This window comes from Ammospiza caudacuta, chromosome 21 (assembly GCF_027887145.1).
Source record: "Ammospiza caudacuta isolate bAmmCau1 chromosome 21, bAmmCau1.pri, whole genome shotgun sequence".
NCBI classification, from domain to species: Eukaryota; Metazoa; Chordata; class Aves; order Passeriformes; family Passerellidae; genus Ammospiza; species Ammospiza caudacuta.
In genome coordinates, this window is record NC_080613.1 from 11182706 (window position 1) to 11206195 (window position 23490).

Here is a 23490-nt window from a genome sequence, read left to right on the forward strand (position 1 = left end):
CTTCATGTGGGACATCCCTTCCTCATGTGAGCAATGCTTCAGTCAGTTAATCATCCTCATGGCCCTTCACTGGGTTCACTCTTCCTTTGCTGTGCAGTGGACTCCAGCTGTGGCCTCCCCAGTGCAAAGCAGAGGGGCAGCATCACCTCCCTGACCTGTTGGCAGTGCTTTGCCTCATAAAGACCAGGACACCATTGGCCTTCTTGGCAGCAGAGCACCTTGTTCAGCTTGTCATACCCCAGGCCTGCAGTGACGTCCTGGGTTTTGTTCAGTGACATGTTGTGGTTCTCTGACTTGCAGTAGAGAACTCCCAGATTCAGTTCCTTTACCAGTTAATTAGGAAGGTATTTCAATCTCCCAATTTGCTGTTTCAGAACTTAATTTGCTGCTCTTTAACCTGATGCCCTGAGCCAGCATGGATATGAGTGCACCAGAGGACCTAATCTGGCTCCAAAGCATCTCGCCCTTGGCTCCTGCTGGGTCAGGCAGCCTGGGTCCCTGGGGGGGCCTGAAAGCCAGTTTATGCTTTACCTGACAGTGTTCCTGATCTTTCCTTTCTGCATCCTTAGACATTTATCTTAAAGATGGATTAGATGTGTGTGTCCTTACATCTGAAGGGCTTTGAAGTGGTTCTTTGCTATTATGGATCTGTTATGGATTCCATGATGCCCAGGGAAGGTTCACAGTAGAAGACTCACATCTAGAACAGCCACGCAGGCTCATCCTGCAGCATGGGATTCCCTCAGCTTACCTGCTTTATTACAGCTTGGGTTTTTTCTCTTTCCTTAGCCCCACAAAAGGATGTGAGAGAAGCCCTTGAGCTCCTGAGGCTGTGGGAGCACAGCCCATCTAGGTTTGAGGCTGTGAGTTCAGGTTGCATCAGGGTTTGTTTCCTCCCCAGCAGCCAATCTGTGACACACTGGAGGCTCACAGAGGACACCCCAGCAGTCTGTGTGGTCACTAGCTCAGAGCAGACCTCAGTGAGCAGCATCACTTTTGGGGGGTACCTGCACCTGCAGCCACACTAGCTCAGCGCTCATGCCAGCTTGGCAATGCTTCAAGGGCTGCAGGGAGCGGGGCAATGTGCTTGGCTTTGCATGCTTTGCCTTCCTTCCAGCTGGAAGCTCAGGACCACAAGCTGATCGTAGTTTTGCCTTGTCAGAGCCTGTTTATAGTGAAGCAGTGATTTTCCTGATGTATATTCACTCCACTGCTCTGCTCTTCCGCTGTCGCTCAGCGATCTGTGGTGGCTGGAGATGGAGGCAGGATTCTCACTGTGGAAGGACATGACCCACTTTGGTGAGGGGCTGTACACATTGGGGTGTACTGGGAAAGCTGGGAATGCTGCAGGTCTGTGTGGAGTCTGGAAGGACAGTGGCAGAAATCTCTTAAGAGCCCCTGTGCCTAATGGAGCAGTGATGTGTTGAGGAATGGCAATGAGTCTAGTTCAGAATAATATCCTGCCATTTTTAGGATGCGACTCCATTTTCTTTTCAGTGCATTTCAAGAGAAAACCCTGCCAGTGCTTTGAAAACCTCAGGAATCACTCACTTGTCATTCCTCCAGCTTTGGGGGCTGCTTGGGCACCAGTTTTCCTCTCCTTTGTGTGGCTGGGCTGTGTGCCTCTATCCTGGCATAGTGTGAGAGCAGCAGTGTTAGTGATGAAGGGGCTCTTCAGCAGCCTGGCCCTGCTCATAGGGCACTGAGAGCAGGTCCTGAGAGCAGAGGAATCCACACCAAGAGCAGAGGGAGAGCCTGTCCTGGTCTTAGCACTCCAGCCCAGACAAGCACTGGTTGTGATCACTGCTGTCCCATTGTCACAAACAACTCCATGGTCTGTTGGCAGATGTATTAACTCTTTTAAACGATCTTGTCAAGCAGTACTCAGCCATGTAGAGGAGCCAGAGTGAGCAGCTGCCATCATCCCAGCTCTGTTTAGGGTATTTCTCATCTCACCAGCACACCATACTCCACTGTCTTCCAGTGCTTGGCCTGTGCTGGGAACACCACTTACTTCCAGTTAAAGGATTTTAGGGTTTTGTTTATGTCTGGACAATTTAATCTGTTCCAAACCATAATATGTTTTTTGTCTCTGTATAAAAAGAAGGTTGTGCTTATACCATGCAGGTGGCATCATAAAAAAGGCAGAGACTTGTGTGTGGGGTTGTCAGGAGGGAGCTGGTTATCTCTTGTGGATGAAACAAATAGAACAAGGAAAGGTGATGGCAGAGGCTCATCAGCTGAGGCTGGGGAAAATATCTATATTCCTGACATGAGCACAATTTTCAGAAAGTGTTAAAATTGAGTCCTAGGGACATTCAGACAAGAATCCTCAATTTCAGCTGCAAAGCTCTCTCAAGCTGCCTTTGAACACAGAACTGTGCTACATCCAGGGAGGCTGAAGACTCCCAGCTCTGGCAGTGTGTCCTTAGGTTAATTTAATTTGGGCAATGTTAAAGCTTGGCTGTGGTGTCTGTGTATCTGCCTGCTTCAGGGAGCACTGCAGAAATAGAAATGGTTCCAGGAAGCTAATAGCTGCCTGTGAACTCCCATAGCAGTGACAGTGTATGATCAGGTTTAATTACAGGATGTGGGGATGAAGACAGGCAGTTCCCATGGTTTGACTGACTGATCCTTGCATGGTGGATGGAGCTCCATGTTCTGATGAAGCTGTGGCCGCAGGCTTCTCTGTAGCTCTGAGGCTCATCTTCTCCAGCCACTCATTTCCAGCTTGAGGGGCAGCAGCTGCTCTGTGACACATCCTGCTGTGGCCCTTTTGGTGTGGTTCCAGTGCCACTGCTGCAGCCTGCAGGGAGCAGGTCCAGCCTGAGCTGGACAGTGGCAAGGGAGGGCTGGCAGCGCACAGAATCACAAAATCACCAGCTGGTTTGTGTTGGAAGGGACCTTAAAGCCCATCTCATTCCATCCCCTGCTATAGACAGGGACACCTTCCACTATCCCAGGCTCCATCCAGCCTGGCCTTGGGCACTTCCAGGGATCCAGGGGCAACCACAGCTTCTCTGGGCACCCTGTGCCAGGGCCTGCCCACCCTCACAGGGAATAATTCCTTCCCAATATCCTGTCTAACCCTGCCCTCCTTCAGCTTAAAGCCATTCTCCTCGTCCTGTCCCTCATGACCCTTGTACAAAGTCCCTTTCCAGCTCTATTGGAGCCCCTTTAGGCACTGGAAGGGACTCTCACACCTCCCTGGAGTCTTCTCTTCTCCAGGCCTGACTATCCTTGTTTTCAGCCTGTCCCCAAAGCAGAGGTGCTCCAACCCTTTAATCATCAGCTGCCCCAGGCTGGGGACGTGTCCCCAGAAGTTGGCTGTACAAGCCAGGCTAGTCCCAGTGTTCGTGCAGGGGCAGGCAGGTCTGTCCAGCAGCTCCTGGGGTGCTGTGTCTGACCACTCTCTGTGTTGCAGTGATGGAGAGGCGCCTGGAGGGAACCCCATGGTGGCAGGTTTCCAAGATGACGTGGATCTGGATGACAAAATCCCCAGCAGGCCAATGCCGGCAGCAGAACGGGTGCCGAGCAAGAACATCACTCTCTCCAGTGAGGAGGAGGAAGAGGAAGAGGTGAAGGATTCTAAGGTCATCCTCATATCTGATGGAGACAAAAACACAGAGCAGGAAAAAAAAAGGTACAGAGCATAGACTGAAGTGTGGGGTTGTGCTGGCAAAGCTGGCTTCCATCTTGCCACTGACTGTGTGTGGCCTTTGGGAAGTCTTGGTGTCTCTGTCTGCCTGTTCTTCAGCTGTGGGCTGGGGCTGTAGTTACTGTAGGTGTAACTGCTGTGTGTCTTACCCCATACCTTGGAGCACTGTGCTCCTATGCCAGTGGGGTGGTTCTGCATGCTTTTCCTCAAATTTGAACAAGGGCCTGGAACTAAGCACCAGAGTGGCTGTTTGTAGTGTGTGGGGAGGAGAGAGGAGTCAAGGCTTGGGTGAAGGGAGTGGAGTCACTCACCACACCCTGTGCTGGGGAATGATGTTCTCCCCACACCACATCCTGTGGGGTGAGGGTTAGGATTAGGGACGCGAGGGTTATCCTCAGCCTGAGTGGTGCCTTTGGCCCCACACCGCTATAGGATGCACTGCCTTTCCCAGTGGCATGCATGATGCACCTTGAGGCAGGCTCAGCTGTTAACTGTGCCTTGCTCCACAGAACAGGGTGGACAGACTATGACAACTTGTTCCTTCTCAGGTCTTCCAGAAATTCTCTGAAACCCCAGAGTGAAGCAATTTTGACCAAAGCAACTGACGCGAAGCCTCCTGACAGTTTACCTCCCCGTTCTGGGTCTGAACGAAACAACAGCAGCAAAGGCAACACAAGCCTGGCAGCTCCTGCTGCTGCCCCCACAGCAGCAGCCCAGGCCTCAAAGGCCACTGCCCAAAGCAAAGGACTTGCTTCCAAGCAGAAAGTGGTCAAAGAGGAGAAGCCTGAGGAGTCTGACAGTGATCAAGAGGGACCAATAGCTACTCAGATGCTCTCATTCGTTATGGATGACCCAGACTTTGAAAGTGAAGATTCTGACAGCCAGAAGAAAAAGATGGTAAATAACAGCCCTGGTTGGTGTGAGCTGTGCCCAGCTGAGCTGGAAGGGTTGAGGCATTGCCCTGAGCAGAGCCTTCATCCCATCTCCCCTCCCTCTGCAGCAGTTACTAAGCAACCTGCAGAGTTTGATGTGAGCACAAATCCAGTAATGCTCTGAGTATGGAAGCCACCTGGCAGCAAGAACCCCATAGAATCACAGATCCATAGAATACCCTGAGCTGGAAGGGACCCAGAAGAATCATTGAGCCCAGCCCCTGTCCCTGCCCAGCCCCCCCAGCAGCCCCACCCTGGGCACCCCTGGCAGCGCTGCCCAAAGGCTCCTGGAGCTCTGGCAGCCTCGGGGCCATGCCCATTCCCTGGGCAGCCTGGGCAGTGCCAGCACCCTCTGGGGGCAGAGCCTTTTCCTAATATCCAGGCTAGACCTTCCCTAACATGAAGTTTGTGTTTACAGACACAAACAAGATTTATGTTTGGGTGTTTTACTGTGCTGTTTACTCTTAGCCAGTCCAGCAGTGCAGGAGGTACGAAATGCAAAGCTCCTGGGTTTTCATGGGAACTTTAATATGCAGAAGGGTGTCTCTGCCAGAAAGAGGGAACTCCCTGCAGTCAATCCAGCAATAAAAAGGCCATCACAAAATTTGCTTGGCAAGGCCTAAAGGGAAGAAGGAAGGTCTGCTTGGGAAGGACTTTCCAGGACAGAAGTAGCTGTAAGGTCTGTGACATTCAGCACATGCCAGCAGGTGTCTGCTAAAACAGGGGTCCCCTCACACCTACCCTGTATTACAGGTGGAGAAGACACTTGTCCTGCACCTCTTCTCTGAACTGGTCAGAACTTGCTGCATGGCTTGAGATATCCCTGAGTTTGGTGACCACTTCTCACAACCTGCAGAGCAATCTCTGGAAACTGCTAGCAGTGATTTGGGATGGGCAGTGGCTGTTCAGAGGTGTCCTGATGTCTGGGTTTGCTGGTGTTCAGGGGGTTTCCCTCAGTTGTTATGATTCTGGAATCCTGTTGAAAGAGCTATTGTCACAGTTTCTTTGACATTATTTATGTGTCATGCTGTTTATTAAGTAATTTTCTATTCATTTTGCATCTTAACTTCCTGCTTTTCTTGACAATATGAAACCAAAAGTATTTGGAGCAAATTTCCATCTCTTGCGTGCTCCAGTGAGAAGGGATTGATGAGAAAGCAGCAGTGTCAAGGGATGCCTGACCCTGGGCATGTGGATGCTTTCCCACTGCAGGGTGTACTGGTCAGGCAAACCAGTACAGCCACTGCCATTGCCAGGGTGGGGGCACTGCCTGACCAGCAGCACAGTGGGGCCATTTTCCATCCATGCACAAAGATAGAAGGAAAGGTTGGATCAGATTCTGAAGAGGATGAGTTGGCAGGTATCAGAAGATCATTAAACTGATTTTCCATTCCTATCATGCAGAGGTGGAGGATTTTGGGGTAATTCCAGGCTCTGCAGCATCCCAGCTTTTAGCTCATACTGAAGGGGCAGATTTGCCCTGGGAGCACATTCCCTTTTGGCTTGATGAAGGGAATTATTCTGCAGACATACTCTGCTTCCTCAGCCCTGCTGCCTCTGGTAGCTGAGACCCACAGAGCTGCACAGCAGAAAGCATTTGTCACTCAGGGCTGGAGGGGAGTTTTCACTCTGATTGGATTTTCCCAGAACAGAGATGCCTCCCCAGGGCAGAAGGAAGCTGATGCTGGTGAGCTAACAGAGTTGAAGGTCTCATTTAATCCCTTTATATTGGGAATTTGATTTCAGCAGCCCCATGTGAAGTTTTCAGAGCACCCTTGTCAGTACCAGTGCAACTGAGGCATTTTACCAAGGCAAAAATTAGAGCTCATGAGATCCAGGACATTGATTTCCAGGCAATAACAGCTCATTTCAGCTGGCATTTCCTTCCCTCCTTCCCACCTGCTGACATCTGACATTTTTGTATGCAAAATGGTTAGAGATTTTGGTTGAAGTATTTCTTAGTGTTGTCTGCCTTTGCTTCTCTCTAGAATGAATTCCCAGTGCGAGAAGATCTCTCTGAAATATCTGATGATGATACCTCACTGGCGAAGCCACCCCAACCTGTAAAATCAACAGTCCCCTCCTTTAAACTGAAAAATGACTCAGATCTCTTTGGCTTGGGTTTGGAAGAAGCTGGTCCCAAGGAGAGCAGTGAGGAAGGTAAAGCTCACACCTTTTTTCCACTCTTCCTGCTTTTGTTTGTCAGGCATCTGGTTTTTCCAAAGTCTTTCCAGCAAACCAATTTGCACTAAATAAAATACCCTCTAACTTCATGCAGTGCCCTGTGTGAGTCTATAATCTGGTTTAGCACAGCATAAATAGCTTTTAAGTTTTTCCCCATGAGGATGAGAACTTGGCTTGTCCCTGGCACCAGCCATAGGTTATTTTTGTCCCAGCTGCAAGCAGAAGCACATCTTTCACAAGCTGCTGCTGTGTAAGCCTTCCTGCTTAGCCCTGTGTGCTTGGGAGTTGGTGTTCAGCATTGCATTGCAGTGTCCACCCCCTCCAGAATTTGGATCAACTTGAACAAAATGCTCTGACATACCCTGCCAATTTCCTCTTCTGTTTTTGAGAAAGATGGGGTGGGATCCTATTCATGCAAATAATTCCTGCTGTCTAGGCATTACTGCAAAGCTTCCTGTAGACCTGCCCCAATGTCAGCATGAAAGATGGGAATTTAAAGATTTAAGGAAGGAAAAAAGCTGTGAGCAGCACCAGAGAGCGCTCCTTGAATAGCTGTTCCAAAAGTGTGAGGAAGGTGTCACAGGCTGCCATGGTTCCATCGGCTTGTCACTCCGAGCTGCTGAACAGCAGAGCTTGAAATAGCTGTAAGTGCATCTGCAGAGGCCCAGGTCAATAATTTAGCTTCAGTTTAGATTCTTAAATAATTAAATGTGGGTTCCTCCTATCTCCTGTTTTGGTGATAAATATAAAACCGTCTCTCGGTCGTCAGTGATTGGAGCTTGACTGGCAATTAGGCTTCTCCATGGCTGCCTGTACACATCAGCTGAGGGAAAAGGTATTTGTAGGTAAGAGTGACAGTCAAACAGCACAGGTGAAAAGTGGTGCTGCTGTGAAGCCTCTTGTGAGGCAGCCAAGCAGGAGTCCCCTATTCAAGGAGGTTTTGTGCAAAGACAGTGGGCACTCAGCAACCAAGTCATCAGCCATAGTCATATCTGACGCATGTGACAGGGATGGACTCTGGGACTCGTTTGGTAGTGTGAAAGTATTCACCCCTGTAGAGCAGGGATGCTTTGGGAATGTAATTTGGGAATGTAATTTCCATACACAGTGTGAGCAGCAGTGAGTGTTGGCCCGCCAGGGTGTCCCATCTGCTGATACTATGTCCTCAGTCATCCTCAGAGAAGATGCCTGGGAGGATTTCCATCAAAGGGGAGCTGTTCCCAAGAGCTCTTCTTCATTTCTGGAGATAACAATCCAGTCCCAAATTTGGCCTTTGGAACCAGTTTGTAGAGCTGGTCTCTAGATCTGTTTCTTAGTAGCTGTGACAGAGTGAATGCTAGGTCAGTGTTGATCATACAGATCATATAATGCTCATAATTAAACGAGACAGATACAGTTCAGTCAGGGTGTGAGGGCTGGGGCCTGTGTTGCTTCCCAAAGGGGCCAGTTTGGTCTGGGGTGCTGGCCTTGCCTTTGCCCATGGGTGCCCAGGATGGAGCATTTTGTTCTCAGAAATGGGGCCAGGGCAGAATTACAGCTCTTACCATTTAAATTAAACACAATGTTTCTGGGTTGGTTTTTTTGTGTTGGTTTTGTTTTTTGGTTTTTTGGTGGGTTTTTTTTGGGGTTTGGTTTGATTTTTTTATTGTTGGTTGTTTGTTTTAACAGATAAACAAGCTTCTAAGGAGAAAAAGAAGAAGAAAAAGAAAAGCAAAGAGGTATTGTTAATTAAACAGATCTGCCGTGTTACCCACCTGCCAAGAACAGACGTGGCCTTCCGTGGTTTCCTCCTTGGGAAAGGCACTTGGTGGACTCTGTTCTGTGCCCACATCCTGCACCTCTGCTGTCTGCTTCCCAGGCTCTGCAGACCACTGAACTTCAAAGCGAGCTTATAGAGCAGTTGAATTTTGGAAAGGGAGTGTGTGAGTTTGTACAATACAGGATGAGGAAGAGCAGTGCCTCTCTGCTAGGCTGTGTTCATAGTACCATGATTTTCAAGCAGAGGGGTGCCCACAGGATACATCTCGTGGATAGTGAGGGAAGCCTGCAGGAGGCTTTCTCTGTGCCATTTAAGCCTGTCCAGTACCATGGTGTTGTTGGGCACAAACTGTCAGAGAGACCAGTGCCCTGTATAACCCAAATGGTCTGTCTGCTCCTCTGTCCAAGCTTACAGAAGGGTCTTCAGTGCTTCAACCTGAGTAAGAGTCCTAATTCAGTTGAAGACATCCCTGCCCGTGGCACGGGGGTTGGGCTAGGTGCTTTCCAGCCCAAACCGTTCTTCAGAGTCAGGTGTCAGGGCGGTACATCCTGGGTCACTGGCGCTCTCAGAGCATTTGCTAATAAAAATGTTCTCATTTTGCAGGAAGAGGACAAGTCAGTGAAAAAGAAGAGCAAACACAAGAAGAGCAAAGAGAAGGAGGAGAGCAAAGACGAAAAAGAGAAAAAGAAAAAGAAAAAGAAGAGCAAGGAGAAAAGCAGTGAGATAGATGAACTTGAGGCCTTTCTTGGCGGAGGAGGAGCCGGCATGAGCAAACCACAGGGCGGGGGGGACTACGAGGAGCTGTAGTTTGGCTGCGAGTGGACTCTGCACCATGGCTGTCTCCATCTTCTCTGATGAGTCACCCCAGGACAGGCACAGATGTGTAAAGCTTTGGCCCTTCACTGTATGGTCTCTCAAACCAGAATGAGCAAAACAAAAGCTTTACATCTGTGTGTGCTGCTCTGGTGCATCGTTACACAAAGAAAACCAAGCTGGGATGTACGTGAGCCAGGGGAAGGTTCAGGGCATGGCTCCCAGGCCTGCTGCCTGGCTGTCAGTTTTTCTCCTTGCAGAGATGCCCCATCAGGTCACTGGCAGGCTGTGGGGCAAGGGGACCTGCCTCCTGCTCCATCCCTGCTGCATTCCACTCCTGCACACCTGAAATTCCTGTCTTGTTAAGAGGAGTGCAACAAAACATGCTGCATGAACACATCATGCTTGACTGTCTCAAGTCTTTAACTTCTTATCCTTCCTATTTTTTTAAGGAGAAAGATTATATTGGCCATTGCTTCACCCAGCAGTTGATGAGCTTTAAGTTGAGCTTTAAGTCAAGCAGATCATGCTATGGTACAGCTCTCTAAAGCAGCAGGCGCAGGGACAGTGTGAAAGAGAGTGTGATTGTTGAAGTCGTTTGAACAGGACCTTTCTGCACAGCAGCTTAATTAGCCCTCACTGGTGCTGCTGTTGGAATTCATGAAGCCCATTGATTTCCGTGGCCCCAGTGTCTCAGACACTACATGTAAGCTGCTATGCAGTTTGGGAGGACAATGAAAAATGCAAAGCTAACCTGAAAGAGAGAAAAAAAATCAGTGCTTTTCTGCATTTTCCACCCTTGAATTTGCATATTGCAGAATCCCCTGCTGCTGGGACCTCTCAGGGACATGACTCCATGTGGAAATGAAGATATCCAGAGCTTCAGAATTGGCTACAGGGCAGTGTTGGCATGGCAAGGCATTTGCTTCTCAGGCATTTTCCAGTCAGGCTGTAAACCCTGGCTGCTGCTCTGCCGAGAGGGACCAGCACTGCAGCTCAGCAGCGTCCGTCCTGCTCCAGCCTCTGTCCATCCTGCAGCCAGCCAGTGTGCTGACTCTCCTGCCCCAAGGAGAGAGCCTCCTCTGTCCCATGAGCTTGGGAAGTCTTTTAGTTTTTGCTTTGAACTTAAACCTATGGATTAGTTCCTGCTCAGCAGCCGTTGGATGGGCACTATGGCCACCCCTTGGCACTCACCTGTGTCTCAGTCAGCAGTCCCTGTGTTTGATGGAGCTGGTCAGTTCTCTGACACCTCCTGGTTTGGGTCTGGGGTCCCTTGCTCAGCTCAGATGGTGAAGCTTCCTCCAGGTTCTGTGCATTACATTCCCCTCTTCCTTATAAGTTGATTTGAGGTTTGGTTTTGTTCTCCCTCACCCCTTTCTGTTGTAAAATGTCAGCCATGAAATCCAAACTGGAGTTTCCTTCTGCCTCCCTATAAAGCAATGTTCTATTGATCCATTAATCATTCCAGAGCTGTCTTGACCAGCAGGCATTTCCTGCTCCATTTTTCTTTTTCTTGTGCCCAAAATGCACTTGTAACCATTTCCCTATAAAACAAACTGGTTTCTTGCTGTATGAGCAGTGCATTGTTCAGGTCTGTGTGCCATTAGCATTTGCCTCTGAGCATTCCACGTGGCACTGTAGGGAAATTGCATGGGAGAGTGCAAACCTTGCACAGCCAGGGAGGAAAAGGAAGATTGAGGACTGGTCTGCTGCCCTTCTGGGCAAAGGCAGGTGGAAGTCCAAGCCTCAGCTGCTGCAGTCCCGAAAGTGCTTCTGTTCCATCAGGACTTTGGGTCATGTTCCATTTTTGCGTTGAAAAACCCTGGTACAGTCCATTCTGATTATAAAGCTCTGTTGTACACTTGTCTCTGCACATCTTCTTCTACCCCAGAGCCCCTGTGCCTGGGCTCGGGAGCTGTGTGTCCCTCCTTGTGCTGCTGTGCTCCCACACCTCATGGGAGGGGGTGCTGAATTAAAATTCATTCCAAAAAAAGGAGCTGAACATAAAACCCATGAGTTCTTTCTCCAGAATTGGTCTGCCCTGAGGGAGCTGTTGCTCCCCACAGCGTGGAGGGGCAGGGGTTTGGCTGCAGGGCCTGCACTGGTGGCCACTCCCTGTGACAGGGGCTGGCCTCGCTGTCTCTGCCTCCCGTGCCAGGTTTGCTGCTCTAGGAGCCTCTACATTCCCTGCAGCTTGCCAGCACAAGGAGCTGAGGCAAAAACAAGCAAAGATGAATCATTCTGCTCCCAAATACTCCTGTAAAAGAGAAAAGCAGATGCGCAAGGACCTGCTTACACTAGCTGGCTCTACTTGCATCGAGCCACAGGAGGGTGTGTGGCATGGTTTGGCTTCTGCAGCAGGGCCAGAGAAATCTCCACCCTGTGGTAAAGTGGGAGTGTGGAAGGGAAAAGCAACAAAAAGGCTCTTTTTATAATGCACACAATCCCAGAATGATTTAGGTTGGAAAAGACCCTAAAGCTCATTCCAGCCTCCTGCCGTGGGCAGAGGCACCTTTCAGTAGACCTGATTGCCCCAAGCCCTGTCCAGCCTGGTCTTTTTAGGCTTGGGCTTCTCCCTTTTCCAGGGAGTGCTGAACTGGTTTGAGCTACAGCGTGAGCTGTGACCCAGAGCCAGCAAGCGTGAGGGAGGGGAGAAGGAAATTGGCCTTGTTTGAGCCAGGCTTTCCCTTGCCATCCTTTCAAAGAAGCTAAATATAAAAACTATGTACGTGCCTGTCATTATGGGGAAGCTTCTGCAGGATCACAATGATATAAATAGTTACTGCAAGCATCTCTGCAGGTACCAGGGTATTTGCTTTTGGTTTTATCACTCATCAAAGAAAAAAAAATTCAAGAGCTTGAGGCTGAGGAGCTACAGTTTCTTGGAGCTAGTGCTGGTCAGAGCTGCAGGGGCTGGATTTTGAGCAGTAGGAGGGAAAAATGCAGATTTATCACTGCATTTTGCTGGGGTTGTGTACCCAGCACAGCATGGGAAGCTTCATCCATCAGGAACAGGGTAGTGCCTGCTCCCCTGCCTGCCTGGGCTCCCCAGGGCTACCAAAGTGTCTTGGCTTCCACTGTGCTAGCTTGGAGCCAGAGCACTCGGGATAAGCCAGGACAGAGCTCCAAGGGCCCCTGCTGTCCCCCAGTGTCCTCCTGGCCAGGATGGCCCAGGTGCTGTCCCATTCTCTGCAGGTGTTTGTTTGGGGAGCATTCCTTGCTGTACCCATCCCTGAGTACAGCTTCACAGCTGTTGTCACTCGGCAGCTCCTGGTGTGTGACAGTGCAGCTGCTGAGAGGGGACAGTGGGTGCAGAGAGGGGCGGTGGGTGCTGAGAGGGGCAGTGGGTGCTGAGAGGGGACAGTGGGTGCTGAGAGGAAACAGTGGGTGCTGAGAGGAAACAGTGGGTGCTGAGAGGGGACAGTGGGTGCTGAGAGGGGACAGTGGGTGCAGAGAGGGGCGGTGGGTGCAGAGAGGGGCAGTGGGTGCAGAGAGGGGACAGTGGGTGCTGAGAGGGGCCATGGGTGCAGAGAGGGGCAGTGGGTGCTGAGAGGGGACAGTGGGTGCAGAGAGGGGCAGTGGGTGCAGAGAGGGGCAGTGGGTGCTGAGAGGGGACAGTGGGTGCAGAGAGGGGCCATGGGTGCAGTCAGACTCTGGAGTAGACTGACACTGACCTGAGCCCAGCAGGTTCCACCATGCCTGACACCCTCGTGGCTCCTCAGGTGGGAGCCAGTTTTGGGGACACCTTCCAGCTGCCCTGCACCAGTGGCCTGAAGCTGCCCATCTCTGTTCTGTGCCTGCTGTCCCCAGGATTCCTCCTGTGTGCACAGCATTCCCCTCCTGATGCCCAGGTCTCCTTGGTACAGGTGGCTGGCTCAGTCTGCTGGAAAGGTTCTTCCTTACATTAGTCTGTCCCAGTGGTTGACATAGAACTCCTCCCTGCAGGGATCCAAGCTGCTGAGCCCATGCCCAGCCCTGCAGGGCCCCAAAGGGCCCATGGCTGATACCTGGCCTGTGACTGTCAAACCAGCCCAGGACAGGCAGACAGGTCCCTGCAGGTTGTGCCACCACCACTCCAGCTGTTTCCCTGCCCATAGCAAGGGGTTGAAACTAGCTGATATTTAAGGACCCTTCCAACCCACAGAAGTCCATGATTTTATGATTCCTGTGGAAAGCTCTCCATCACCTGCTTGGTGCTCAGGAGCTGTCTGATCACTGCCATCCAGATTTATTCCTGGACAATTTCTGCTGATTTATTACTTTGCCAGGGCTCTTGTTTAAGTGCTGCTCCCTCTCCACAGCCCTTTACCAATGGGGCTCTGTCCCTGCTCCACCATTGTCCTGCTGGCCAGGGCTGGTTTTAATGATTGCCATATAATCCCTCTCCTGCTGCCCCTGGGATGGGCTGGCCTTTTCCACAGCTGTAGCTGTGTCACCAGGGCAGCCAGCCTTCCTCATCCCCCATGGTCAGTGCCAAGGGCCACATGCAAGGAGTGCCCTGATGGTGCCCTTTGAGGGATGCAGCTTTGCCCTATTCCTGTTGCTCCCACAGAGTCAGGACGAGTCTCCCTAGCTTGCCAAGGCCTGGGGTGGGAATTTGCTTCCTTCCTCCTAGCAGTGAACATGAAAAAGTCATTGGAACTTGGATTTTAGCAGGCCTCAAAATGAATGTGTAAAGCTGTGAGTGCTCTTGGAGGCTTTGGGGGGGCTGTGGGGCAACCAGGACCCCCAGCCCTGGGCTAGGATGGGCCTGGGTGGGGGCAGGGTTGGGGGCACAGTGGTTTTCTGCCTGCAATGTCCCTGCATCCAAGGGTCCAGGTGCCTGGGGAGCCCATGGTGCTTCCCTGTCCTTTGGGATGCCCCGAGCAGCCAGATGAGTGGCGGTGGGGAAATCCTGCAATAGGACGGGTTTGGGGAGCGGGGCTGTAGCCTAGCAACAGCCTCAATCATGGCATAATAAAATTAATCTAGTGCTGGCTCAGTCTGCTGCATAAAGATACCAGGGCAAGTAGCTGAGCCTTTTTAACTGGTGGGTTTGCCCCCAAAGGAACCTGCAGCATCTGTGGCATGTGTGAAGTGTTCCTGGCCCAAAGGTGCTCCACGGTGAGTATCCAGGCTTCCCCTCCCAGCCCGTGGCAGGGTGGTTGCTGAGCACAGGGAATTGTCCTCTGGCACCTTCAGTGAGCAATCCTGGGCTTCCAGGGGCTCAGGCAGACCCGGTGGGGGGAGGTGGGGTGAGATCAGCTAAACTGGGGACTGGGGCAGCCTGTGGGAAATGGCTCCATTCCAGGTTAAAGCAGGGCTGACACCTGCACCTGTGCTTCTGCTTGGAGCTGCATGGGGATGCTGCCATGGGGCAGCTGGTCTGGGAAGCCCTTGAACCCCTGGGTACCCCGGGGTGTTGGCAGGCTCTGCCTTAGGGCAGGGGCAGGGAGGGGAGGCGGTGGTGCCGCTCTCCATGGCACAGAGGGGAGGTGGGGGTGCTGTGCTCCTGGTGGCAGGGGACACCTGCGGGTGTCAGTCCCGGATGGCTCCAGGACGGCACGGTGAGCACCCCCAGTGCCTGAGGCTGGGGCTGTGCGGCAGCCACGGCTGCAGCCCGAGCTGGTGTCTGCAGCCTGGCTGCGGGAGGAGGCAGCCGGCTGGGGGAAGAGCAGCCTTGTCCCTGGAGCCGCAGGAGAAAAGCCCTCCCCGTGGCTGTGGTGGAGGTGACAGGGTGAGGGGATGAGTTCCTGCCTGCTGGGGCCGGCACCAGTGCCAGGGCACCCCTGCAGCTGTGCGAGTGACCAGGCTCTGGCATCCCTGAGGGGAGCTGGAGGCAGGCTCAGCACCCTGCGCAGGGCACTGGCGTCAGGGCACACCGAGATCCCTCCCCACAGCCATGTGGGGCACAAGGGGATCTGGAACAGGGTGTGCCTGTGGCTCTGCTGTGGGTCAGCAGATGGATGCCCTGAGCCTGCTTTCCTGTGAGACTTTGGGGACTAACTAGTCCTTCCCAATAAACCCCAACAGGAATGTGGGGTTACAGTCTCTGTGCAGGCAGGGACTTCTCAGTAGCTGCTCAAAAGGCGCCCTTGAGTGCCACCAAAGCCCAGGGGCCTGCAGGGCAGGGTCCAGCTCCCTCCCCAGCCCCCAGGAGGGCAGCAGGGCCCAATTTCTCCTTTGGTTCACAGCTGGAGGTAGGGAGGGGATGAGAGGGAGAGAGAAGCTGAAGAGACCCTTCTGCCCCCAGCCAAGCATCACACCGATGCCAGCCAGCTTGGGAAAAGCAGAGCATCACCCGCAGGCAGGAGCTGCAGGGTGCCAGCAGCATCTCATCCCATTGCAGCTTTGCCTCTCCCAGCTGTGGGATCCCCAGGTTGCCTTGGAAACAGAGGATTTCGCAGCAGCTTGCAGTGGTGCTGCCTGCGGTGGGGGCAGAGGCCCATGCCCACAGGCCTGCCCTGCCCTCTCTGTGCCCCCAGCCCTGCCTGTGCTGCTCCCCTGTCAGCCCTGCCCCAGGAGCAGGGGTGGGATGGCTGCCAGGCCCCTTCTGCTGCCCCGAGGCTGGTCCTGCAGTGGGTGCTCTGTGCCCACTCTGTGCCCCCGCTGCCCACACAGGGAGGATGGGGAACAGAGAGCCTGAGAAAATGGGAAGGTATCGAATGATCAAATATTCATCCCCACTGTGAATCGAGCAGAAGGAGGGAGTGGAGCAGCCCCAATAATTCCCGGAGTCACCACATCACATATGAGTCCCCAGCATGACAAGGCACTGGGTGCCAATCACCCCCATTTCCCACAGGGGTGTCACAGCCCACAGGGTGGGCATAGGCGGGTGCCACAGCCCCCCATCCGCATTTTGGGGTGCCCCGCACCGTTCACCCGGTGCTGGAGCCCTCACCACGGCCTGGGTGGCTGTAGCCCGTGGGGGGACCCAGCACAGCCCTGCCAGCCCCACTGCAGCCTCTTCCACGGAACCGCGTCCTGCCGGGAGCGGGCACGGCCCCGGCATCGCCCCCCGGTGCTGCGGGCGGCCCCTGACCCCTCGCGGGCCGCACTCGGGAGCGGAGCGGGAGCCCGGAGCGGCCTGAGCGGAGGCGCGGCCCAGCCCGCTCCCGGCGCGGGCATCACCCCGCGGCCGCAATCGCCCTGACACCGCTCCGTGTCTCAGGGGGCCCCGGGCACGGGCCGGCGGTGCCAGCGCCGCGCTGTCGCTTCCCATCGCGTGCCCCGATGAGCCGAGCAGCCTCTCCCTCCCTCGCTCGGCTCTGCCCTTCCCCAGCACAGCCCGCTCGGGAACGGGTCCCAGCCGTGCCGGGGACAGCGAGCCCCGCGCTGCCGGCGGGGTCTGACGGTGCCACCCCCACCCCAGCCTGCCCCGGCTCCCCGGCGGGCAGGAGCCGCCGGCCCTGGCCCTTGGGCTGCCAAGGGCACCCCTGGGGGGACACCCCGGCTCCCCAGGCTGGGCATTTTGGGGACCCGTTGGCTGCTGGGCATCTGCAAGCTGGCCGCGTCCCGCTGGGCACATCCCGGAGCGCAGCGGGCCCGGGCGGGCTGGATGTGCCGGCGGGGAGGGAGGATGTGCCCTCTCGCCGCTCCTCGGTAACACGGGGGGGATGGATGTGCCCTCTCGCCGCTCCTCGGTAACGCGGGGGGGATGGATGTGCCCTCTCGCCGCTCCTCGGTAACGCGCCCGGTACGGGGCAGAGGTGGAAACTGGTTTTTTGTGTTTAATGTTCTTCCAGGTATTTTTCCCCAAGCGGTTTTGGAGTTTCTCTGAGGAATCTCCTCCTTTTGCTTTCTCAGAGTGGCCCATGTTGGCTTCCCCCGGCATTACCCGAGCAGTGCCCCTGTTTCTGCCAGACTGGGGCTGCCACAGGGGTCGCAGGCATATATTTGAATATACTGTTGGTCAAAATTTAGACAAACAGTATATTCAAATGAGATTTATTTTATAAAGCAGATAAACCACTTAAAGCTCCACCAACACTTGAACACAGGTTTGTGATGTCAAATGGAATTGTTACTGCCCGACTGACTTGAGAATGCCCAAGATTTTAGGACAGCTAACCCAGCGGATTTCCTTTGGGCAGTGTCCCAACCAAAGGGCAGAATTTCTGATGGAAGTTTTGCTGCTCCAAGGGGGATGGGCTCCACTGACCTCCACTGGGCCTTGTGGTCAGGTCATGGAATCACAAGCTGGTTTTGGAAAGGACCTTAAAGACCATCCCATTTCACCCCTGTGCCATGGCAGGGACACCTCCCACTGTCCCAGGTGCTCCCAGCCCTGCCCAGCCTGGCCTTGGGCACTGCCAGGGATCCAGGGGCAGCCACAGCTGCTCTGGGCACCCTGTGCCAGGGCCTGCCCACCCTCACAGGGAACAATTCCCAATTCCCAATATCCCATCCAGCCCTGCCCTCTGGCAGTGGGAGCCATTCCCTGTGTCCTGTCCCTCCATCCCTTGTCCCCAGTCCCTCTCCAGCTCTCCTGGAGCCCCTTCAGGCCCTGGCAGGGGCTCTGAGCTCTCCCTGGAGCTTCTCCTCTCCAGGTGAGCACCCCCAGCTCTCCCAGCCTGGCTCCAGAGCAGAGGGGCTCCAGCTCTCTATTCTGTCGGCCCCCCCGGGCTGGGGTCTGACCCTCTGTCCCTCCACAGCTGTCACACAGAGGTGACAGGTCAGCCTACCCGGGGACAGTTGCTGCCATGGCTGGCCTTAGTACCTGCTGGGGCAGCTGCTGCTGCCACAGGTATCCTGGAGAAAACCCCTATTCTGGGGCCTCCCCTCACTGCCCGCCTGCCCCTGCCCACACCTGCCTCCTGATGAACCCCTGGCCCTCCTGGCAGTGTTTTGCAAACGCCCAGGAAGGTCTTTCCAATGCTTCAAAACTGCTCCGTGCTGGCCCAGTCAGAGCTGTCCCAGTGGTCCCCACCAGTGTCCCCTGTCCCTGACCTCATTGCTGTGCCTCCACAGCTCCTGGTGTGACCTGAGGGCTGCCTCAGGGCACCCCCAAGCCCAGCGGGTTTGCAGAGTGGCCCCTGCCCCCATGGCCGCCCCACCAGGGTCAGCATCCTCAGGGCAGCCGTGGGGGCTCCCGTGCTGTGGTTCCTCCCTGCTCTGAGCTGCACCAGGGACACAGCGGGGCTGGATCAGGGGATCTCCTGTGCCAGGTTCATGGCAAATCTCACAGCGAGCTCCCAGCGTGGCCTCAATGAATTGTGAGGGCTGTGAGACCCCAACACCCACCCCCCCCAGCTTTGCAGCTGTGTAGGACAGGTGTGACCCCAGATGTCCCTCCCAGGATGAGATCTGCCCTGCTTTGGGTTTCACCAAGTGTACAGAGTCACAACAGACCTCCAGGGTGACCTTGGGGCATGTTGTTCCTCTGTGCCTCAGTTTCCCCTTTCGATGAGGCCCATCAGAACCAAATCTGTCACCTGCAGACACTTTGGCCAGGTCCACACTGGCAGGGGCAGGTGGGGAAACTGAGTCACAGGGACACAGTGAATATTGTGGCTCTGCTCCCTGTGGGGTCTGGGGGAGGACTCAGCACCAGGAAGGCAAAGGCCCCACAGGAAGGGGGACTTGCCCCCACACTGGCCCAGCTTCACTGCTACTGGCCTTGACAGCAAGCTACAGTGGGGCAGCCCAGACCCAGGGACAGGAGCTGATCCTGCCTCGGGACAGGCACCAGACTGGCCTTTTCCTTGTGGGATTGCAGGACTCAGGCTTGTGGGATCCCTCTGGCTATTCACGTGTTCCCGTGGCACAACAGGGCCCCAGGCAGCTCGGCCAGGGACAAGCCTGGACCCGCAGAGCCATGGCAGGGCCCCAACATCTCTGTCCTCCACACAGGGGTGGGGGACAGTTCCATCCCAACCCGCTGAGTCCTGCTGCCCACACGGCTGTGCCAGGGGGGTCCCCTCCCTGTGAGGGGCTGCCACCCCTGAGGGTGGTGTTCACAAGGCCAGGGGCAGCCCCCAGCCCTGCCACCCACCCCTTCTCAGTTCCGGGGGGCCGGGGTTGCCTCCCCTGCCTGAGTGCCACAGCCTGGGAGCCCGGGGTGTCACAGCCTAAAGCGGCAGCACGGCCTCGTGCTCGGGACAGGTGACAGCACGACCGCAGCCCTCAGGGGCATCTGCTCCTCTGCCACAGGCTGCCACTGGCTGGAGCAGGAGGAGGAGGAGCAGGAGAAGGAGGAGGAGCAGGAGGGGAAGGCAGTGTCCAGAGCCCCATTGCCCCGAGCACATGACATGGCGCTGGCATCTCCGGTGCGTGGAGACCTGCCCGCGGTGCAGTTGGATCCCGAAGCACCTTCCAGCCTGCAATAGCAGCCTCACACGGGGAGCAGATGGTCCCACTGTCCCTTGCCATGCGGCTTGGGGGACATGGACCAACCCGTTTGTTCCCTGATCTCGGACTTGTGGTCACTCCAAAGCCCAGAGGTCCAGACAGGTGACCTCAATCCATGCAGGTGTCGCCCAGGGCCACAGCTGCACGGACAGAGGGTGGCACTGTAGGGGATGCCCTAAGGGGAGCACACTCTTCCATGCGCGGACTCGGCATCCCACAGGGGTGGGCTCTGGCACCGTTCGGGTGATTGCACCCACGGGCCATGCGGACGGAGCCTGCCCGGTGCTCCGGCGGTGTCGGGGCTGGCAGCAGGCGGGAGCAGATGGAGCAGCACGGCGGGGACCGCGGGGGCAGGAAGCCGGGGGCAGCGGGAGCGGCTGGACCGACAGCCGGAGCCCGTGTCCTGCGGAGAGGAACGGGGAAGAGCCGGGGCGTGCGTGGGGGCCGGGGGTGACGGGGCCCATCTGAACACGGCGCGGGGGTCCCTCGGCCCCGTGCGTGCAGCAGGGACAGGCTCACCCTGCTCCCAGCTCCTCCTCCAGCTCTGTGCCACTCGGCAGTGCAACGAGTTCCTGGCGCTCAGCCCGGCCCCCAGGGCACACACCGCCCGTGCCAACGGGCCCAGCAGTGCCCACTGCTCCCAAGGGCACTCCTGCCCTTGGGGACTCACAGCAGTGCCAGCCCGCCACAGGCCCGCCAGTGCGGGCACCAGAGACAGTGGAAGTCCCTTCCTGGAGCTGCAGTGAAAGAAGGAAAGGGTCTTGGCTGCAGGGATTTCGAATCGAGCAAATCCGGGGGTGCACCTGCCATGCAGAAACACACGGAGAGCAGCAGCCTTGGATCGGGGCTTGGAGCCATGGCAGGTACTGGTGGGTCCCAGGCCACGGCCATGGCCCCTGGCCAGGGCACCCACAGGTGCTGGGGCTGCCCCCGGAGCTGTGGGCAGTGGAGGGCAGCCCAAGGAGGTGATGGGGGGAAACTGAGGCACAGCTGTGACCATGGGGCCGTGCTGTGCATCTCCGGATGCCGGGGCCTGAGTGTGCCAGGAGCTGTTCTGTGCCTCCTCCGTCCATCTCCAGCACTGAGCATCCCTGTGGACTCCAGCCACCACAGGCAGCGAGAGCCTCGGAGACTCTGGGAAAACGAGGCCATTCCATGGAGGAGCTTAGCCGGGGATTTCGCTGCCCATCGGCCCCGGCCGCGCAGAGCCGCGGTGATGGGGCAAGGTCAGGCAGGACAGGCCCGGGGCCCTGCGGGGGCCGTGAGGTCTCTGTACAGGGTGTGGGGCTGAGCCCGGTGCCCCGCGGGACATTCACAGCCACGGAGCGGGGAAAGCCCCGGAGGATGGCACCGGGGGCGCCCAGACCCGGCCCGAGGTCCCGGGGGAAGAGGGGGCGCCGCGAGGGGCAGGGGCGGGGCCGGGGTTGGGGAGGCGGCGGGGGAGCGGAGATGGATGGGGATGGGGATGGGGATGGGGATGATGGGGACGAGGAGCGCTCTGGGGGCGGTGCCGGGGGAGGCTACGGTCCCGGTGCCGGCCCCGCCGGTAACTCCGCCTGCCGTATTAATGGGAAAACAAGCGGCTGCAGAGCGTTGGGCCGAGCCGTGCCGTGCCGTGTCGGATCGGGCGGAGCCGGGCCATGGTCCCCAGGGCGGCGGCAGCCCCAGCCTAGCGCGGCGGCGGCGGGGGCGGCGGGGGGATGCGGCGGGAGCCGCCAGAGCGGCTGGCGCGGAGCAGGTAAGGGGGTCCCGGGCAGGGGGCTGGGGCTCGCTGCACCCCCGGGGGCCCCCCCTCGCGGGCCTCCCCTCGACCATCGCCTCGCATCACATCATATCTCATCTTCCCCCTTTGCCCCCCACCGCGTTCCACATCCCCATCCTATTTCCCGAAGATCCTCCCGAGGCATCCCAACCCCCAGGCTCCCCACACGATCGTCCCGTGCCCCACATCCCCGTCCCCGGCTATCTGTGCTCCCTCCCTTCCATCAGTCTCATCGGGGCCATCCCCATCCCGTGCTCCCGAGCCGAGTCATCCCACCCCATCTCACGGGTATTTCGGGGTTCCCCATGCTCCCCTGCGCCCTATCCCCATCCCATCCTTATCCCCATCCCCATCTCCCAGCCCCAAACCCATCCTCATCTCCGTCCCATCGCACCGCAGCGCTCGAGCGGAGCCATTTCCCCCCTCCCCCCGGTGCCCAGCTCAGCGCCCTGCGCGGCCCAGCGGGCCCGGTGCCGCCCGGTGCCGGTGCCGGTGCGCAGGGGGTGGGGGCAGCCGGGGACACCGCCCCGAGCCTGCGGCAGCGCCGGGACAGATCCGCTCTCCCCGGGGGCCACCCCATGCACCGAGCCCCAGTCCCGGCCCCACCGCTCGCCCTCCCGGCTCGCTCCTGGTTCCCCCGCCCCCCGGCATTGCCCGCTTGCGGGTGCCCGACACGCTGAGCGATTAGAGGGGCCGGGGCTCAGGCCGTCCCCTGCACCCCGGGGTGCTGCTCCCCCCGGCAGGATGGCTCCTCCGGGGGCACAGGCTGGGTTCGGGTTTGGCAGCCATCTGTGCCTGGTGCGCTTGGGACGGGGACAGGGGGCGATGTGGCAGTGCTAGGGGCAGAGAGGCTGATTCAGGGGCTGGGGAGCAGAGCGGAGGGGCTCTCTTGTGTGCAGGGCGGGCAACAGCCACAGGGGCACAGGGCACCATGTGCGTGTCCTGGGGGTGGCACGGGGCGGGGGGAGCGTCTATTTGCCACGGATACGGAGCAGCGGCGGGACGGGCAGTGGGCTCCCTCACCACAGACCGTGCCGGCTGCCAGCTCCCAGTGCGGGCAGTGCCCAGGCAGCAGCGGCCATCAGCGTCCCGCTGACACACACACGGTGCACAGGCCCGTGCGCAGCAGAGCTCGCTGTGCACAGCGGCACACACGGGCACAGGCACTGCCCCCACGGCAGCTGCTGCTGGCACCTCCAGCATCATCTGCTCCAGCAGTGTTTGCAGCAGGACGCTGTCCTTGGCTGCCTGTCGCGATGCAGGGGCCGCTGGTGCACTCAGGGTTGCACTTGGGGCAGTGCTGGGGCAGTGCTGGGCAGTGCTGGGCAGTGCAGGGCAGGGCTGGGCAGTGCAGGGCAGGGCTGGGCAGTGCAGGGCAGGGCTGGGCAGTGCAGGGCAGGGCTGGGGCAGTGCAGGGCAGGGCTGGGCAGTGCTGGGGCAGTGCTGGGGCAGTGCAGGGCAGTGCTGGGCAGTGCTGGGCAGTGTTGGGCAGTGCAGGGCAGTGCTGGGCAGTGTTGGGCAGTGCAGGGCAGTGCTGGGGCAGTGCTGGGGCAGTGCTGGGGCAGTGCAGGGCAGTGCTGGGCAGTGTTGGGCAGTGCTGGGCAGTGCTGGGCAGTGCTGGGCAGTGCTGGGGCAGTGCTGGGCAGTGCAGGGCAGTGCAGGGCAGGGCTGGGCAGTGCTGGGCAGTGCTGGGCAGTGCAGGGCAGTGCTGGGGCAGTGCTGGGGCAGTGCAGGGCAGGGCTGGGCAGTGCTGGGGCAGTGCTGGGCAGTGCTGGGGCAGTGTTGGGCAGTGTTGGGCAGTGCTGGGCAGTGCAGGGCAGTGCTGGGGCAGTGCTGGGCAGTGCAGGGCAGTGCTGGGGCAGTGCTGGGCAGTGCAGGGCAGTGCTGGGCAGTGTTGGGGCAATGTTGGGGCAGCGCTGGGCAGTGTTGGGCAGTGCTGGGGAAGTGTTGGGGCAGTGCTGGAGCCATGCTGATGCTGCTGGCCATGCCCACGGGGCTGTGAGTGCAGTGGGCCCGGTGCAGTGCAGTGTGTGCTGGGGCTGCTGTGAAG

General features: G+C 57.0%; 1 protein-coding gene across 1 annotated transcript in view; it reads left to right on the forward strand.

Moving 5' to 3' along the window:
- RABL6 (RAB, member RAS oncogene family like 6) overlaps positions 1-11323 on the forward strand; it is a 54082-nt gene extending 42759 nt beyond the window's left edge. The window contains exons 11-15 of the mRNA XM_058818164.1: positions 3425-3643; positions 4207-4555; positions 6579-6750; positions 8443-8492; positions 9137-11323. Of these exons, the coding sequence (XP_058674147.1) occupies positions 3425-3643; positions 4207-4555; positions 6579-6750; positions 8443-8492; positions 9137-9340 (994 nt within the window). The 3' untranslated portion in view covers positions 9341-11323. The remainder of the gene's footprint in view (positions 1-3424; positions 3644-4206; positions 4556-6578; positions 6751-8442; positions 8493-9136) is intronic.
- The last annotated feature ends 12167 nt before the right edge of the window (positions 11324-23490 follow it).